Genomic DNA, 20,398 nt, shown 5'->3' with positions numbered 1-20,398 from the left:
AAGCCGAAGATGGGCCTATTTTTTTACCCATTTTTTAAATAAAAGATTAAATATTATTACAGTGTATTGTTTCAAATTGCTACCAAAATTTTACCGTGAAAAACAATTAATTAACTAAGAAATTATTCAGACTGTATCGTTGCAATAAGGATTATTTTAAGAGTGAAAAAACTTTTAAGCCATTTATAATTGGACCAGTCCAGGAATGATTTAATTTCAATTTTTTTTATTTATTTTTTAAGAATGGCTAACATAAAATAAGCTGGAAAATTCAATTTAGAATTTCATTTTTCACATTAAATAATTACCTTATATCAATAATAAAATAATTTAATTGAAGATCAATCAAGTAAAAAACAAAAAAAGAAAAGGATCAATTAAATATTATTAATTTACATAAATAAAATTAGCAAAAAAAATGAGCTAAAAAATCGTTTTTAAAATATGACAAAAAAAACTAGGCAAAGACTTTGATCACTCCTCTGAAAATTTAGGCCTAACACGTAACGGTAAGGCAACCTTGACCTTCTCCTGCGAAAATAATCGCACACTAAAGTCACACCTCACATGTGGTTGTTTATTTATAAGAAGAATCGCGAGACAATGAAACATGATCACGTCTGTCGTCCGCAGAGAAACCAGTCAATGAATGCGAAAAAGGGAAAGGTATACCTGCGTATTTTGCATCTTAATCTATCAACGTGTGGGTTAGGTCTCAACTATTTTGGTCCAGACGACCTAGCTCTTGACACAAGATACTGGAGAAGGGTCATATGAGTGACATGGCTTGAAAAAATGGCTTTAAAATTAATCTGATTTGGATCGAGACGTGAAAAATATTTTTTCTTAGAATTTTTTAATCGCACCTTAAATTCTTAAAATGCGTTCCCAAATTACGCCCGAACGTAAAAATGTTCTTATTTTATATCATTTAGAACCTGATAAGTTTAAAATGCTTGGGGAATTTTTCAGGCATTCTTCAATCTTCATTAAGACCTCAAAGATTTTATATATTTCATGAAATTAAATACAACAGAAAATTGTAGTAATTTTAGTTTAAAGTGACCTTAAGCGAATCTCCATCCAACTTAATTAATTAACGTTGTGTCAGTGTGTAAATTTGTGGATCATTTGTGAATAACGTTGGGAAGATTTTTACACGAAGAATAACTGTATGCCTAATTTTTGTCTTCACTAAAAAAAAAAGCTCTAACGTCAGCAGAAACCGTCAAAGTTTTGCTCTGCACGATTGAAAATAATTTTCTCATCTCTAATTGCAATAATTTTTTTAAATAAAAAACTTCACAAAAATGTGCATCGCTCTAGAATATCAACCGGCTCCTTCATACAAATATAACCTTGCCACAAGATTCGCAAACACGCGAGCTCCTAGTTGTTATTACACACATTCAGCCGGCGGGCGCACATTAAATTTGTAATAAATTGCAGGCGAAAAAAATTCGGTTGCAAAAAAAAATTAAGGTGGCCGCGTCGCAAAAAGCCGCCTGGCTAAAATTAGGAGTTTTTGCTTGTCAGGGTCCATTGACGTCACTCTCGCGCGAGAGTGAATGCGTTTGAAGGTGGGGGTCTCTCACGTATGTATACGAATGTAAGTACAGGACCCACTGGAAGAAAGGTGAGAGCGACCTTTGCGCTATTTTTAGAAAACCAGTTTCGTTATCCACATTTAATTTTAGATCCCAAGGTGGCACATATGCACCTACTTTGCTGCGCCTTGATTAAAAGGTGGATCGTATTTCTTCTCATTTTTTGTCACTTTATCAGCGAAAATAATTTTGGAGCCTGAAGTTTTAGGGGCAGGGTCTTCTAATTTAGCTCCAGGTGGCATTTTCAATTGGCAATTCTCGCCTGGTTCGTTTAAATTTGCAAGTCTGCCCATAAACCGTTGAATTGGATCATTAGGACGACACTGGGCTGGTTAAACATCCATAATTTCACAAACAACAAAATAAACAACAAATTTAATGATGAAATTTAAGTGAAGTTGAAAGTTTTATGCTTAAATGAGGTGAAGATTAAGCAATTTATTATTCACAAATTAAAAAAGCAAATTTTGACTGTTACTTTTCTTGATTATTTTAATTTTAAGACATGTGAATAAATTATAGTGTAAATAATAGGATTATTATTTCCATTCCAGATAAATAAAAAAAACCCTGTTATTCAGTGATTCTTTTAAAAATACAACTTCTGCCCAACTAAGCTAGTTTAAAAATAAAATAATAATAACATTATGTAACATAAAGTTGGAACCAATAAAATTGACTAGTGGTCTGTCTTTATGACGTATATTTGATATACAGTATGAGCAAAATTACGTCCTCCTCTCAGGAAGGAGTAAAAAATTGGGAGGTAACTTTTCACGAGGCTATTTTAAGTCATGAGCAAAAACACATATTGCTTAAAACTGGAACTTGCTTTATGTCTTAAAGCGAAATGATTGCCTATTAATATCCGGCCTGTATCGCAGATTCACGTTTTGCAACGATTTGAATGGCATTGGTCCCTACCCTCCACTTAGTCAGAAAAACCTGCTCACGTGTGCAAAAAAAAACTACACAGGCAGCTTTCACGCGAGTTCTGCGAGCTGTTTTTTTTTTCGCTCGCCGCGTCCACGCGAGGCTAAAGAGCAATTCCAGAGTGGGTTGTTGTAATAGATTCCCAAAAGGGCGGGAGCAATTATGTAACTGGCCCAACTTTTCATTTTTCATGCGTATATTTTAAATCACTCAAAAGAATCCTGAAAGTCCAATTAAAGGATGTGGCCGTGGTTTCTAAAAATAGCACAGCAAGACTATTTGTGTGCAATTTGTTAGCCTTAACGGTCGACAAACTGCTATCCTTGGTTTTATGGTATTAAAAAAAAATGCGAAAAACATGCGTGAATTCCACATTTATATTATGGTTGTTAAAAAGAAGATAATTTGCTATGGGTGTTTTAACTGACCTGCTGTCCTGGTTTAACTGTTGATATTAATGATATATCTTGAGTTACAAGGAAACAAGCAGATCAAAAAAGAAAAAGAAAAACGTGATGAGGGATAAAATTGACAATAAAAATGATAGTTTTCCACCACAGAGATAAAAATAACATTCAAATTTACTTTTTACTTCAATGTTCCATTTATTTTCATTTTTTCCATTAACATAAAACTTAAATTATTAGTAATTTTTCTAACTCAGAGAAGCATTGTATTATTATTAAACTCAACCATAGATCAGTTGATAACTTAAACAAGATAAATTACATTTGCCTGCACTATTTTTCAACAAACTTGTGAATCAAGTTATGAAATAATGTATTTTTGTTATTTAATTAGTAAAAAGGTTTTGGAGGGGGATCATATGATCTCTTTCCTATTCTATCAAATTGATATTGATTTTTCTAAATTTCATGATCTTGTTATTCTTACAGTTATACGCATAAAAACTGTCAGCATTATAAATTCAGAAATTGAAGACGCTTTTTCAACGTTTTTAAATTCACCCCAATTCAATTCGAAAGCTTGGTGTGACTCATCCGAGGGATGCTGGGGGGTTGATCAGATCTACTCATTTTTTTTTTTTGCATTTTAATGTGCAGCATCCGACGAGGATTGGCCTGGTCGGCGGCACCTTCATTGGCCCACGGTTTTTTCTCAACGCAAATAGCGAATCAAGCGCTGGGGATTCACATTTTTTTCAGCGAGGGGAGCAGCGAGCACCCCCTGCGTTCCTCCGAGGGTCGCCGCGTTTTTTTTGCCACGCACCTTTTGTTTCGACGCGGCAGCTGGGTTCATTTGCATGAGAGAGTTTTGTTTTTCTGCCGCCGCTCAACATCCGATGCAACATGGCGATGCGCAAAAAAAATTAATGCTGCGTTGGTCCGAGAGAGACGTTAGAAATTTCGTTTGTACACAAGAAGGGGTAAAGAAGCAGTGATGCTTTTTAAGATGTAAAAAGAGACGCACGTGGCGAAAAAAATTACGACGGTTATGACTGATCAGCATACATAAAAAAAGGTTAAGGCTAACTTGTCTGGGTGGATTTTCGCAGCAGCCGCGGCGTCAATTTTTTTCCTCGGATAAATTGGAATTTTGGTTTGCAAACAACTTGTGACCCTGGTTTTTTTTTGCGTAGAGTAAATTTTAATATTTTTTTTTTTTTAAATCGACGAATTTTATGAAAATATGTAATTTTTCGTGAAGAAAGATGATTAGCCTTATTTTAACTCAGATCTTAATCAGTGCATTTTAGCTCATTAAAAGAATATTGGTTGAAATGGTGTTCAACTGTTTCTCTCATCCCTATTGGAAATATTTTGAACTTTATTTGATTTAAAACGTATGAATATTCACATGGAGTTATTTTTGGAATTAATTGGTCACTCAAGCACTCCGGTTTCTTCGCCTTTTGCAGGAAAAAAATATTCAGGTGATAAAATTAAGCGGACTCAATCCGTCCACTTCTGTTTGGGAAAAATATAGCCGGAGATAAAACGCGTAAGTTTACGCAGGATAACACGATTCTGGACCAGTTAAACACCTTAAATATCAGATGGCTTTTATATATAAATAATTGATTAATGCGTTTTCTGCCAAGAGAGAAGCGGCGAGAAGGAATTTTTAACAAGTACGGTGATGACTTTTAGGAGAAAATTTCGTCGGCTTTACCACTGCCGAGTGAGATTTTAGCGATAAGCCAGAGGCACTGAAGCAGATTAATTCACTGATTGCGAGAGATAATCAATTTTTTCAGAGCAAATTAATTCTCAAGGTGTGGTGACGTCTGCGATAATAAATAAGACGGCCCAATTGCGCATATTTAAATTTCTGAGGTCTTTTACAACTATTTTTTCAGGGAGAAACTCCGATTTTATGGAGGCCGTGCAGAGATCTGCTAATTATTGCCTTTTTAGCGAAAAAAGGTCGATGGTATTTTTTTTAAATACGACCGCTCGGAATTATTTCCAAATTTTATGCTCGATTCCCAAGCACTCTTGTGGCGGTCGTTAATTTCCACCCGACTTTTACTGCTGTTGTGCTGAGTGTGTAAATTCATAAATTTGCATCCAAAGTGACACACTTTGCGGTCGCTTTTTTATATAAAAAAATATCTCGCTTTGCGTAAAATACCTAATTTACATGCGAGAAAAAAATATAAGAAGATATAAATAAGAGCGACTAATGAGCCGCGAAATTCTGGAAAAATCGGCAAAATTTTGCTGTTTTTATAAGACGAGGGGACAAACAAGTTCAGGTCAACTAGTAAGCACGTGGTAATATTGTGGACCCAGAGCAAAATTAAACTGGAGGAAGAATCCACCATATAAATCTGATGACTTTTTTCTTATATCTGATGAGACGCTTGGAAATTCTTTAATGCTGGTAAGTGACAATTCCTGAATTATAAAAAGCCTCGGCCAGGTGATAAAATTTTATTAGCCTTCTTTCTTCAAAATCACCTCTCTAACTCGCGGCAATAGGATTTTAAGTGTCACTTTTGCTTTATCTTAATCGACACCACGACATAAATTTACGTGGGCAGCAGCATTGCAGATTAAGTTAAGCAGACTTTTAAATAAAATCGACATTTATATAAATAACTTTTAGTTATATGTTGAATAATATAGAAGATATTCATAGAAAAAATGGCATGATTTTCGAATATATTCTCTTTTATTTGTCGATTTTAAATGCAGCTTAACTTAAATATGTGTACTCATATATTTCTTTAAAGAGAAAATTACAATAAACCTAATTTTAAAAGAACACTTCTTTAAGGTGCGATTAAAAAATTCAATTTATGAAATAAATGAAATACTGTGAACAAAATAATTTCGAACATAATTTGATATTTTGAGGTAGGCAAAACTGTTCAATATATTTTGCACTACAATGTAGGCCAATGAACCGCTTTACTCTATAGATAGGAAGAAAACACACTCACAACGCATCATTTAATATTTTAATAGACTAACCCAGAAATAGACTTATATACAAAAAAAAGGTTAGAAACTTTTGCATCGGTCTCATTTTACGTCTGCTAGATAAAACCGGTCCCATAAATTTGCAGCAAAATTGATGTTCCACTAAACTCTAAACTAGCATGATAAGGGCAATTGAAGTCTATGTATATAAAGCATACATTAAAAATGGAGCATTAACAAATCTTGAGGTACGTGTGACTTTTTTACATTGCTATTTAATTTATTTTCAATTTTTTCTTACATAGCGTGGGTTCACACTGCGGTGTCTCTTTTGATGTCAGTGATTTAATTGTAATACATAAACATTATTCCCTTTTTATCTCTATTTATATCTCCAAATTTGTGTTGACCCAGTAGAAATTATTATGAGTTTTGATTCCCTTTTTACACATTTCCTCACTATTTTTTAATAGATTAGAATAAACTATAAAATTAAAAGAGAACAACAACTTACAGTACTTAAAGCGAAATAAATAATTTAAAAAAAAATGAGCCCGCGAAGTTCTTTTGCCCTTCTGCTCAAATAAATATAATAATCAGCAATATTCAAAATATAAAATAAATTTCAAGATATTAAGTTCGTTTCTAAAGTAAGCTAAAAATTTGTACTCACAAGTGCCGTTTAAGTTTCTGCCGACGATTTTGTTGGCCGGCGCTGCAGTCGAGTCCATGATGGGATGCTGAGGACCTAGTCTCGGGCCCTGGGGACTGGGCCGTGGGACAGGCATTGGGCCTGTGGTCGAGGAGACGCTGAGGGGTTGGTTGGGGGCGAGGGCGGGCGAGAGTCTCAAAGGGCCGGTGACGGCCTCGGCGCTCTGCAGGGGGACGTGGGGCAGCGACATTTATTGCGTAGTCCTATCAACTACGCGCATCACTCACACCAAGAAGCACTAATTCTTTTTTTTCTGTACAGTGTCGCGCACTCCCGATATACAGATCTATAATATTTACACTGGAAATGTTTCAGTTTATATTTATATGTACAAAAGGGAACGGGTTGCGGGGGTGAATTTCTTAATTTCTCCTCTGGTCTGGGACGTTAAGGTTGTATCTCGGTCTCGCAAAAAGCAGCAGTCTGAAACAATCAATAAAAAAGGAAGGTTGAATTAATCAGCTTTTTATTGGATTTAAAATTAGGTATATACATTAGTCTAGCTTTTAAATTAACTATTAACTACAATATTTATCAGGTGAAAGTGTGACATATTAATAAATGTTTTCGGCATTGAAAATTAAGAAATCGCAAAATATTTAGATTGAAATATCTTTAGCCATTTTTTGTGTTTGTAAGCATAAATAGATTCCTCAATTATTTTCATTTTTTAATTCTTTTCATTCAAATTTTCAATTTGGAAATAATTTTTTTTAAGAATAGCTTGATAGTTTAAGATCTCAACCATGTGGTTATACCCATATAAATAGTATCGAAATCTTCATTCTTTATGCAGCTGAAATAAAGAATAAGGTGCGGCAGAGTAATAAAGAAGCAACGTGCTGATTAAGAAGTCAAAGAGATGTTTGCAGATGATCTGCGATCAAGATCCACTAATCGCTATTAAGAGAGCCAGTTTTTGATCAAACACTACTTTATGATCTGTCCAGCTGATTAAGTTACGTCTTCAATTCAAATCGCGAAAAATTGGCGGATTAATTCATCTCTGCACACTATGTTTAAAGCCGCCGATACATAAATAACAATACTAAAGATATATCAAAAGAAAACAAGACGCTACATTGTAATTGTGGGGGGTATGAAGAAACACGTACACCGCAGTGATATTGCAATGGTTCACTTTTATAAACAAGGTCCTCTCTGGTAATTCCGTTTGGCATCTTTATTGTTGCATTTATTTTCATACCCAGCTCTTAAGGAGAAGTTAATTGGAAATTCATGTCTGCAAATATTTGTCTTGCCGCATTTAAAAACCTCGTTGGAAAGAATTCAGAACGTATAATAAATACGGTAATTAATATAGCCATTAGTACAAAATCATACTAAATTTAAGTCCCCAAAGCTGTAAAATCTAGTACCAGTGGATCAAGGAATACCATTTTTACTATTAATTATTCTCATCTCTAAAATAATATTACAAGAAAATTATTTATCGTTAATTCTGTCAGTAAAAAAAAATTAATTTACTTGAAAGAAACAAATTAATTCTGACAATGTCCGGCTTCGCTTTGAAACAAAAATTTTGTAACTTTAGGGGGCGAAAGAATTTTACAAAGTGCCGGGTGGTGGCGGGGGTGGCAGTGTGTGTACTCACTGGGGGTGCTATAGTCACATGACCGGACAGAGGTCAGGGGTCACCCATCACAGAGCGTATGTAAGTGGGTGTGTGTGTGAGTTGTCTCTCCGGTCTAGTGCTGAAAGGATTGAGAAGTGCGCTCGGACCCAGGTGTGCTTGGGTACTGAACCTCGGCCGCGGCGGGGAGGGTATGAGCCCCGGGGTGGGGGCACTGCGGCCTCCGAGGGGGGCGGCACCACCTCCCGCCCGCATTGGCCCGGCAGCCAGTGCCCGCCGTCGCTCCCTTGGTTTTTTGCCACCCGCAAAAAAACGCGCGCGCGAGTATTGACTGCGTTTTTGCTTCGCCCTGGCCCCGATTTCTTCTATTTTGGCTGAGCCTGTACAGACTCTCTCACGTACACTAGGGCTGTCTCATGTGCACAGCACAGACGCTCGGTGCAAATAGAACTAGGCCGTTATTCACACACCGCAACTTCACCTCAAGATTATTCAACCCTTTGAATAAGATGCGGCAAAGATTGCAATGAACAAATGATCAGGGGTGAATTTATTTTATATCATTTATTAATTATGCAAAAGAAGGCAACATTATAAAAAAAACTTTTATGCAGTACTGTATTAAAGTTTAAGTTGATTTAAGTAAATGAAGTTACATTTATCATATTAATTAAATACTTTGAAGAAACAATATCTTTAAAAATTTTGTTGATTAATGAAAAGTTTCAAAAAAATATTATCTTTTACAATTTGTTATCTAAAATTAAATTTAAAACAAATTCAAACTTGAAACTTTCAAATTTATTCTTTCTAACTGTCAGTTCTATTTTTTTTTTTTTTTAATTATTTTTAACTGCATGAAAATGAAATCACTTTCTTCTTTTCAAAATTACATTTTTGAAGTCATTAACACTCCGTGTTGAGTGATACTTTCTTGGCATGCAAACAAGCGAGTATGATCCGCTTTGACTCTCTCACAAGCTTTGACGCGAGAAAAGAGGCTTCTGTTTTCTGTTATGATATGCAATGCAACCGATTATATCAAAGGGATCATAATAACCGGTAACAGCTGTGGCAGGAGAGCGCCTGTTGCTCGCCGCATCCGGGGGTTGTGCAGGCCTCTACCTCACCCCAAGCACCCCTAGTCAACCCTTCGCTACACTACCCACAGATGCCGCTTCCGTTCAAGTTTTAACATTTGCTGTCAACTGACAGGGGAAATTGTTACAAAGATCGGCGATTTCTTTTATAAATTTTTAAAAATTGGCTGCAAACTTTCTACGAGCATATAAATTAGTGAAAGAACCTCTTTCAATGATTGGCAAAGTTTTACCTTTAATAATAAATTTATTATGATTGTATGATGACCTTGCGAATTTTGCTTGAATTTCGCTGCGTAGTAAATTCTCTTTTGAAGATTATTAAATGACATTTTGATTAAATGTAGTAAAATTTGAATTCAGCAGGGTTTCCTTATTCGCTTACAGTTGTTATCCTCATGAAAATTTACATTGTTATATTTAATTTTTTTTTAATGTGTAAAATTTATGTTCAACTTCATTAGCTGAGTCACTGAATAATTGATCGTACAAATAATTTTTAAATGTCTAATTCGTCCTTGGCAATTTATTGGGCTGTGAAATAGAAGCATGGTTCATCGGTTGCCAGAGTTCTTTTTTTTGGCCACTCTCCGCAGCCTGCTCAACTTCGGTGCTTGCCACGTTGCATACCTTCACACGATCAGCGAAACGTATTGAAAACATTTTTGATATCATTATAATAATTCAATTATTGCTTCTTTTGTGAGTGATATGAAATATTTAAAAACAAAATAACACAAAATTTGCTAAACCTATAAGACATATAGTAACCTGGTCCGGAAACTTAAACTAGAAACTGAATAAATTAATTTTGTAGTGAATTTCTCAATCGAGGATTGATTCATGGGGATTTGATTTGAAAGTCGGCTTTTTCTCCATGGGTTTTGTGAGTTGTTTATTGTCTAAGAAAAAAATTATCCTTCTCTACATATTTTGGCTGTGGACTAGGATATATTTTTTTTACTTAAAACAATAAAAACCCACGAAACCCATGAAGGAAAAAGCCAGCTTTGAATTCAAATCAACATGAAAAATTAAATTAATTAATATATGAAAATTGATAAATTTTATAAGAATTGATGTTCAGAATTTATTTTTGATTCCAGAGATTCAATTTTAAATACCGATTAATGCGCAATGTGTGGTGAACTCTGATTTAATGAAAAAACGGTTTACTTTAGTTTAATTTCTAGAGCATTTTACAGAATTTTTATGGGGAGAAACTCCATTTTTGTGGAGGCCAAGCAGGATGCTCAATTATTGCCTCTTTTAGTAATAAAATATAACTGCCGTTGGTCTCTTTTTATAAAAAGTGGCTACTGCTTGGATTATTTCCGAAATTTATAACTCAATATGTAAGCACTCTCAGCGTGGTCGTAAATTCCCACCAGACTTTTACTGCTGTATTGCTAAGCGTGTAAATATACAAATTTGCATCAAGTGACACTTTTCGCGGCTGCTTTTTGATAGTAAAAATCGACTTTTGCGTAAAATACCTCATTTGCATGCGAGATAAAAAAAAATGCGGACTCAAAAAAGAAATAAATAAGCCCCTAATCAGCGACTAATGAGCTGCAAAATCCTGGAAAAACGCCTAGAATTCACGTGAGAGGACAAACAAGTTTGAGAAAAAAGTAGAACACGTATGTGACAATTTATAAATTTATTTTAGGAAATTACGATCTAGGCCAGTTATATTATTTTTATGTTGCCTTAATAAACAAGTTTTTTTTCGAAGTTATTATATTTTCGCAATTTTAACTTTAATGAAATTTCTACATAAAAGTAAAAATTTATCATTCTCTAAAAAAGAATTAAACAACGACGAGTTCCATTAAATTAATTATTGAATTTTAACACTTTTATATAGAAATCATTTGCGCTTGCAATGTTAGAATTTAATAATAGAACCCCCAAAAAAATATTATTTCAAGTGATTGAGTGTGATAGGAGATTTTGATTGCTATACAGGGTTTTAGTGAGCTGTTCAATATAGCATGGTGTGACTATTTTATTACGATTGATTATTTTGACTTGATGAAAGAAAAATAATCGATATAACTCATTGTGAGCCACTCCATTGAATTTTTTGTTTTCTTTATCATACTATGTTCAAATTCATAAACGCTAGCTTGGATAATTTGTCGTTCCCTTGTTTATATTTTTATTTTTGCAAATTAGTAATTTCTAATTATTTTTTATAGAAGTATGAACATTTACTCAGCAATGAGTGGAACCTTAATATTGGTGAAATATTTTTAATCTATTTAGTCAAATTTTAATACTTTGTTGATAATCAAGGCTAACAAGGCTTGTTCAGCAATAACTTGCTTTTTTAGCAACTAAAAATTATGAGAAAATAAATTTTTGTGCAAAATCCTTTAGCTAATAATTTAGATAAAGTGAAAAACTGACCTCGGAGAAATTTTACTGATAGAAAACAACGACGGCTCTTGTATTTTAATAAAAACCCTTTCTTTAGCTTGGAGTGCTTGGACTAGTCAGCTTTTTCGTCAATAATTAATTAATAAATGTTCAAAATTAAAAGATTAGCCCTTGAATATGTTCTTAATTTATTCAACCATCTGCCTGTCCGTTGAAAACGATCAAGTCCTTTGTTCGCGGTTTGTATGATAGAGCGATCAGCCTCGCTTTTCCACAAAAGTAAAGAGCGCAACGTGCGAGGGTTGCATAAAAAGTGGTACTGGTCAGTCCGGGGGCTGCGCTGGGGCCGTGGGGTGGTTGGTGCGTGCAACGGCTCAAGGCCAGGGGGAGGCTTTGGGGAGCCAACCACCATCCCCCAGGGGTGAGTCGTCGCTCCCCCAAAATGGCCGCCCCTTTGTCCCGTTTGTGTGTTTCTTTGTGCTGCAAGAAGAATTTGAAGAGAGTGCAGCTGCCGGCCGGGCCAAATTTCGGCGGCGAGACGCCATTACAGCCCCGGTCGAATTCACGGCGTCTTTTAAATGCAAATCCTGCAGCTATATACAATTAAGAGATTCTTTTGTCCGCGATTTTGTGTTTTATGGCCTTGTATCTTGGTGCTAACGAACATTTCACCTTGTTCAATTGTATTGTATGGACGGTTGGCTTCTGTTTTCAAATTAGTTTGATCCTGCTGAAGTTGATTGCATTAAATGTCAATCATGAAAATTTATTCGAACTTAAATCAAGGTTTCACACTCTCTTAATCAAGCTGATAAGTTTAAACTCTAAATTAACTAAAATCATTATGCTTCAATTCCTGGTTATTAATTATGTATACTTATGGAAAAAATAGCTTACCGACCATGAATGATAAATCAAAGGACGCCTTCATGTAGAAAGCAAAAACTGAACGTAGTAAAAGAAATATTAAAATATTTATTATTAATATTTATTATATTATAATAATATATTATAATATTATTTATATATATTAATTTTTATTGTAAATTTTGATTTATAATAATTCAAAAAATTCAAATGTAAGTATTTTAAAATCATTAATATTCTTTACTTATTTTTAATGATTGTGCGTGTTGGCAGCATAAAACATGAATATGTATGAATAATTTAAATTTGCACTGAAATGGTATGAAAAACATAAAAGAGGAAAGGAGACTGGAAAAGTTTTTAACAATTATCATTTGCAGAATGAATCATTTAAGAAATGTGCATTTCTAAACAGATTCAATAATAGTTTCCAAAGTTTAATATTATTTAAAATTTTGCACAATGTAATTTCGTTATAGAGCTAAATTTTGAAAACAAAAAACCTCAGTGCGGAAAATATGAAGAATAACTTTGAAATAAATTAATGAAAGTCTTGATTTTTGACCATAAATGTATGTATTATTTTTTTTAATCGAAATCTATGAATCTAATATTAATACAATTTGTAAAAAATGGTTCAAATTAATCATTAAAAAATCTATGGCTCTTTTCATTTCTTGCATTATTTTTTTGTGGTCGGTTTTAGCCAAAATATATTAAATTGTGTCGTCGTTTTATGTTATTATACTTCATATATTATGTAATGTTGCTGCTTAAATAATATAACTCGATGTCAAGTTGAATGTTGGAGCAGACAATAATTTAAGAATTAAAAAAGCAGTGAAGATTGAAATTGGCTCATTTCAAAATTATCAGCTGCAGGCTAAAATAATTTATGTTCCAGGATCATTTTTTAGACAAAATTGAAGAACTTTTATGAAACTTAATTAAGTGACCCTGCATGTGAAATCATTAAAATATGAATCCATTAAGATTTATCTAAAAAACACTTTGCATGAATTGACTGCGGATACGACAGTTTTTGCCAAATCTGTTCAACGCATGAAAAATCACTAAAATTACATTAAAAACACATAATAAATCTTATTTAACATAATGCTTTTTTACTAATTTTTTTCGTTTTTTTTTCAATTCAGGCCCTAAGATTCAGAGAAATAACGTTGGAAACGAATAAAACGTTCGAAATAGAAAATTTGAAATTTTAATAACACACACGAAAACGAAAACACTCTAAAGGAGGCCAAAGCTTTCGTACCCTGATTATGTATATTTGGCTCTTTTGATCTTATCAATTCTGTAAAGTTCATGATCTCTGTTAGTTCCATAATAATTTGAAAAAGGTAAATTTATGAAAAAAGTAAATATTGATCAAATTTACTAAAATTCCTACACGCAACAAAATTTCTAGATTATTTTTCACCAAATTAATCATCAAAAATAAATCAACTTACGCTTCAGCTGAGACGGATGGCGGGATATGGGCGATTTTCCACTTTGCCGTGGACGAATGTGAATGATTGGAGTTGATTCGAGACCAATTTGCAAGCCGCAGGAAGCAAAGTTCTGTGTGGATGCAAATAAAATCGGGAATGGATTGAGCGATCTGATCAAACGGACAGTGTGACCAAAACTGGGAAGAAGAACGGGTTGCGAGGACTGAGCTGCAGAAAAGCACCCCTCCATAGTCCATAGATTGGTCAGCGTCACCCTTTTCGCCAGTAGAAAGTTTCAACTAGCCTGACGGACAGTGAGTTGTTGGCCGCAGGAGGAGGGGCCAGTTTAACAGGCCCTTAGCGAGCATTCAAATCACTCTAGAGACTTCAATAATTCTACTTCTACACTATTACGTAATACAATTTCTGTTGAATCCGCCTTGAATTTTCTTTTTATTTTGGAAAATATTATTGTACTATCGCTTTTTTTACAGACATAAGAAAGTGAATTTTAGAAAATAATTTTCTCATAAAATGTTGCAAATTTTTTGAAGATGAGAGTTTTGAATTGCTGTTTTAGTTGCAAAATAGCTCTTTATTTTCTTTACACAGGGTTTGCTCTATTATATGTATATATGATACCTGGTGATACTTATTCACATAAGTAAAAGCAGGAAAAGATAAAATGGGAAAAATACAATGGTAAAAATACCAAAAAATTTGTAAAAAGATTTCAGAATTTATAACGTCATGATTTTGCTGATTTTGGGAATGATTAAAAGATAGCAATCAATTTTCCATAACGAATTGGAAATTTTGTAGAATAGAAACGTCTCGCAGAGATTTTTGTATAACAGTTCGATTTGAACAAAGGGAACAAAGACAGAAAAAAAAACTGAAGGGAGTATACAATTTTTTTTTTAAAAAAAATCCTGTTTATTAATCAAATCTTGGATAACAATCACACTAAAATACCTTAGTCGAGAATGTCAAGATAAAATTAGTTGTAATCGAAGAAAATGTAAAAAAAAAATGTATTTTTGGGGACTTAATTGCAATGAATAAACAGAATTCAGGGCCTTATAGTTTCGTTAGTATATTTTAATAATTTGATCTTATTTTTTTTTTCATAGAAAACAAAATAATTTTTCAATTCAGGGAATGTCGGATCTGATTGTCCGTTTTCGGTTAACTATGGAAAGAAATTGCTCCAACCAGCAGAGGAAGTAGAGAAAAAGGAAGGTGGGGAAGTGCAGCAGGACTGCTGGTACATAAAACCGTCTCTCTTTTTGCGCTCATTGCTGGTCAAGGTCAAAACAAGAAGCTAATAGAAATTTGCTGACATTCAAGGCATTGCTGAGTCGCTGAAGTGCTAAAATCGAAAATATGCGGATCCCACACCCCCTGTTGCAAATCTTGTTCAAACAGGTTAATCTGGAATCTGGACCTAGCTGCTGAAGTAGCTATTGTTGAAAAAATATCTTTTGAATGGTCACTTATTGCAATTTTCTACCCTGTGCTAAGAAATAATAGAACAACAATTTGTAATTTATAAAATAAATAATTTTTACAATTTTTGAATTTTGCATGATCAAAATTTTTTAAATTATATATATCGCTATATATTATATTACGTTTGGAGTTCGTTGAAAAACGTTTATTTTTTACGCATACAATTATGATAATTTTCTCCAACATCCTTCCTGAAATGTGAAGAAGCGCTTGACAATATATAAAAATAATAATTCATATCAATGCAACAAAATTCGTTCTTTACTGTCATTTAAAAAGCTCTGTTTGATTTGCATACCGGCTATGCCGCATTCAACCAAGCCACCCCTTTTCCTCACACCTGCATGTACTCAAAATCACCCTCAGCGACCCCTCAATCAGCTTGACCCTCACTCGAAGACACCCCTTATCAAAATAAGCACGCATGTGTGCGCATCGCAATTTTGTCATCTATTAAAACCACTTTTTTCGAAAATATATATCCGCTGACTATTTTTCTTCTTCTGCTGCGTTTTTTTACACGTGACATATCATGCGGCCGCGGACAAAGCTGTCGAGTCATAACCCGCGTATTAATATTCCCCTGTAGAGTGGATTTTAAATCCGAGATGAGTATTATTTATATTTTATCTCACGGTTCTTTGCTAACCATAAATCTTTAAGGTAATCCACGCATTTTTTTTCTCCAGTCGTTTGCGTCATCAGGTTCTTAGAAATTAATAATTATCATTTTAATAATTACTGCAAAAGCATAATATATTTGATAATAATATTATTAATGTATTTTTCAGTGGAAACACTTGTTATTAAAATTAAAATTTTAAAAATATGTAATTAAATTTTTTTAACACAAAGAAAAAAAAACATTATAACTTTCAATATTTTTACGTTTTTTTTCTTGATTTTATTTTATTTAATAACTATTTCCTTTGCTAAATTTTTTTTACATTTAATTATTTTTAAAATTATTTCAAGGATAATTATGGAGAATAATATAGTCAAATCTTAATAGAATTTTAAAATAAAAATTGATTGATTTTGCTCCAAATTCAATGATGAATTTCTTGATAATCAAATTTAACTAAAGTATTGTCAAATTTATTAATTCATGTATTGTTTTAATTATTATGTCATATAATTAAACATCAACTCAATGCACCTTTAGTAAATGGAAAAAATTATGTATTAGGACCGAAAATTAAAACAAATTTAAATTGATTTTTAACACGTTTTCTGCTCATTTATACAAGTTTTCTTTTTCATTGTTTTTTTTGGGTTTTTTGTAAAGACTAGCGTTTGAGTAAGAATAAACAATTTTAATTCATAAAATTGTTTACACAAGGAAACTATCAAAAATAACGGACTCCCTCTGTTTAAATTTTTTCAGCTATAGCATAACATGCAAGTATAGTTTCGAGAAATTTCCAGTACTCGCCCAGACACTGACGCGATTTTTTATAAAATATTTCCACCCCATGCCGAGCGAGCGTGAATGTCGATTAGAAAAATAAAAATCGGTGGACATGCACGTCGGGCAGGAGTGTTTTCGGTCGTTACTCGTCTTCTTATTATGAAACGAGGAAATATTAGTGCATTTTCCCAGGCTGGGGGACGCGGCGTCTCGGAATGCGCATTTGCATTTCGCATCGATTTTCGAAGGGGTTGAATCCGAACGAGTGACCAGTTTGACGCGATAAATCGGAGAAAAAAGCAGCGCTGACCCCCTCAAAAGTTAAAATGCGCGTCCGGCTTAAGGGGTTGGATAAATAGAGAGGGCGACGCGCATCGAAGGGTTGTTCACGTCATTAGACTGACCAGGGGGATTAAAATCAGGTTCTCTGCAATTAATGATCGGATTTTCGTGGGAGCCGCTGGGGTGAATATCCAAACCACTTTTCACCCCTGCCCAGCACCGATAAAATATATACCCCTCTGATTTATTTTCTTGGGAATGACCACACCGGCGAGACGAGAACCAACCCTTTCTCGCGCCGATCACCCCAAAATATTGTGTGACTGTCCAAAGTTTTTCGCTCACCCCATCGCAACAGGTGACAAAACATACAAAAATAATTCCGTCGGCCGTTACCCGGCCGCCGATCGCTCAGAATAAAAAAGCTGCTTCCAAATCAAGGGTCCGTATTATTTTTTAACATTTTTCACCAGTTTTACAGGAACGAGTTTTTTTACAGGAATTATTCACATTTATTGCACTTTATTTGTATCCGCCAAAGAAACCGTTTGCGGTAGGGGAAATTTTCCAACCTGATGAGCACACAGCTGCTTTTTTTAATTTTCCACGTGATTTATCATTTATTAGCAAAAATTTTCATCTGGAAAACGCATAATTATACAGTTAAAGATATATTTGTATGTCTTTCATATAGGTTCACACAGAAAATGTTAAACTAATAGATCTTTTAAAAATGAAAAATTTACGCTAAAGAATATGTCTAGTATTTAGAGATTTTGCTGCACCTGGGAATAAAGTACATTAGGAAAATTGAGATTCATAAGCCGTACATTCAACGCAAGCACACGCAATTTTTTGCGCTTCTTGCTATAGTGTCGCGGCGCACTCGGAATTCGATCAGAGCGAGTCGTCAGAGAATTCTTTATACTCGAAGTAGTCTCGCGGCGTCGTCGCGCGGGAGAAAAAGTGCATGCGGTATATCGAGTGCAGCACCAGATGAAAAATAAATAATAAAATAATTTCGTGCTGCAGCGAAAAGTGGACGGCGGGCGGATCAAGTGCCAGACCTGAATGCGCGCACATGCAGGATCCAGTAAAACAACAGACGGTGGGCAAAAAACAAAGGCCCTTGGTATAAATAAGTGCGTCAAATGCACTGTGCGCGGCTCGTCGTCGTCGCGCGAGACTTATAAAGAAATCGTCGCCGGCTCATTTGTTGCTCGGCCGCGATCATGAGAGAGTCAGCGATGAGCAAAAAGCGGCACTGCATTCGTTTTACTTATTTTATTTGCTGCTTATTATGTGCTTCGATGAATGCAGTCCGGCTGACGATCGAGAAACAAGAGCTGCAGCATGGGACAAAACACATTCATTTCTTCCGAGCATTCTCTTGCGCACGATTTAATTCAACTTCTTTTTCAATTTAATTTAATTAATCTCTTAGAAGAATTTCATCTCAAATCTGATTTAAAATCAAATCAAGATTTTTTAACAAATTTAATCTCCATTAGCTTGTTGGTTTAAAAATTAACATTGAAAAATTATGGGTTGTTTATATAAGAATCAACAATAAAATTGATTCTTGCATAACCGCAAAATGAGATATATTATGAAATTTTAAAAAGAAAAACTCAAAATTTTTGTTTTATTTCTGTATGTGATCTCATATAGGGTATGTCTATATTATTTATTGATTTTACCCTGAATTACAAAATTTAATGTGTGTGCAGTTGCGGTGCAATAAAATAAAATTAATAAATGTGGAATTGCTTGATTGAATACATTTTGCTCTCTTTATTCTTGGGCTGCAGTTCTCAGAAGTTACTCAAGCTATTACGTATGTATATTGTGAAATTCTGATATTATTTTCAGAATTAAACGCTTGTAATGTATTTTGCAAGAAAAAATTAAAGCAATTTTCGTCAGGTCCTTGTTAATTAACTTATAGATGCATGGTGCCAATTGTAAATTTTTGCAGGAACTTGCAGTTTCTACAGAATTATTATGTAATTTATAATAATTCATTTAAATAAGCTTCAAGCTGGTAGATCTTAAATGAATTAATTCTAATTTACTTTCACTTTAAACCGCTTGGTCCTAAAGCGCGCTAATTTTAGCCTTTTAAATTATATGAAGGTTTTATCTTCAGTTTTTTGCGTCAATCTGTGAAAATTTAACTCGCCTTTTGTACGTCATCCTGTATAACCTGCGCATAAGTATAAAGTGGCTCTGTGTGCGTCACTTCGAGCTGAGAGGTTCCTCTTATCTCTAAATTTAGCTCAAAACAGGGATTTTAGACCTTGGACACAATCATTTAATTGGTGTGAAGAAAGGTGTTTGACATAAATACTAAAATTAAAAGTCAAAAATAAAAAAAGTCTCAGTTAGGTCATTCTTTTCTTTCTCATATTCCTGGTTGGCTGTTAGGATTGTGACTGCTTCGGAAAAGTTGTAATTTATTTTAAAGAGGAGCCATAGGCCATAGTTTTTCTTTTTATGTAATTTTTACTCTTCATATCAGGAATTATATGATGATGATCAAATCTTCACATAGAATTCACAAATATCACAAAATATGAATTTATTAAATTGCAAAATTTGAATTCAATTTTCAGTGATATTTGAGCAGAATATAAAATTACTTTAAAAAAAGAGCACAAAATTATAAAAATCCCTCCTATATAATTATTGCGCCCTTTTCCATGCAATTAAATATAGATAAAATTATTTAAACTCTATTCTAATGATTAAAGAAGAATCTTTTTTTCATTTGCACTATAATTATGCTCTTCGAATAATTTTATTGATTGCAAATTATTTCAAATTTATATAAATGTTTGCAGCTCAATCAGATTTCTGAAGAAATTAACAAGCAGAGAGAGCAGAATGACCAGTGCTTTGCTTGTTATAAAACAGCGTCCACTGAAGTCAACATTCAGCATATATTTTATGTTATTTGTTGTATCTGAGAAATTAAGGTACACACACCGATAAATATTTTTACTTGTTTTGCGAGTATTAGTACGTGCCTCGACTCAAGAACGGAGGAGTAAAAAAAACGTGGACACTCCAGAAAGAATAAAGAAATGCATCAGCCAGAGCAGAGAGAAACGCGCGCTGCTGCAATAGAGTCCCGTCTCCGCTGCAGTTAG

At 33.9% G+C, this 20,398-nt stretch overlaps 1 protein-coding gene across 5 annotated transcripts in view; it reads right to left on the bottom strand.

Annotated features, from left to right (window-relative positions):
• The window catches only part of LOC132196600 (NGFI-A-binding protein homolog), a 50,934-nt gene extending 42,516 nt beyond the window's left edge, over positions 1-8,418 (bottom strand). For all 5 annotated transcript variants that reach the window (XM_059619408.1, XM_059619572.1, XM_059619486.1 and 2 more), the window contains exons 1-2: positions 8,257-8,418; positions 6,603-7,064 (exon numbers count right to left, since the gene is read on the bottom strand). In XM_059619408.1, coding sequence (XP_059475391.1) covers positions 6,603-6,831 — 229 coding nt within the window. In that variant the 5' untranslated portion in view covers positions 6,832-7,064; positions 8,257-8,418. The remainder of the gene's footprint in view (positions 1-6,602; positions 7,065-8,256) is intronic.
• Between the last annotated feature and the right edge of the window lie 11,980 nt (positions 8,419-20,398).

The sequence above is a fragment of the Neocloeon triangulifer genome, unplaced genomic scaffold (assembly GCF_031216515.1).
Source record: "Neocloeon triangulifer isolate White Clay Creek 2 clone unplaced genomic scaffold, ASM3121651v1 ptg000001l, whole genome shotgun sequence".
NCBI lineage: Eukaryota > Metazoa > Arthropoda > Insecta > Ephemeroptera > Baetidae > Neocloeon > Neocloeon triangulifer.
The sequence above is the reverse complement of the archived record's forward strand: the minus strand, read 5'-3'. Positions and strand labels throughout refer to the sequence as shown.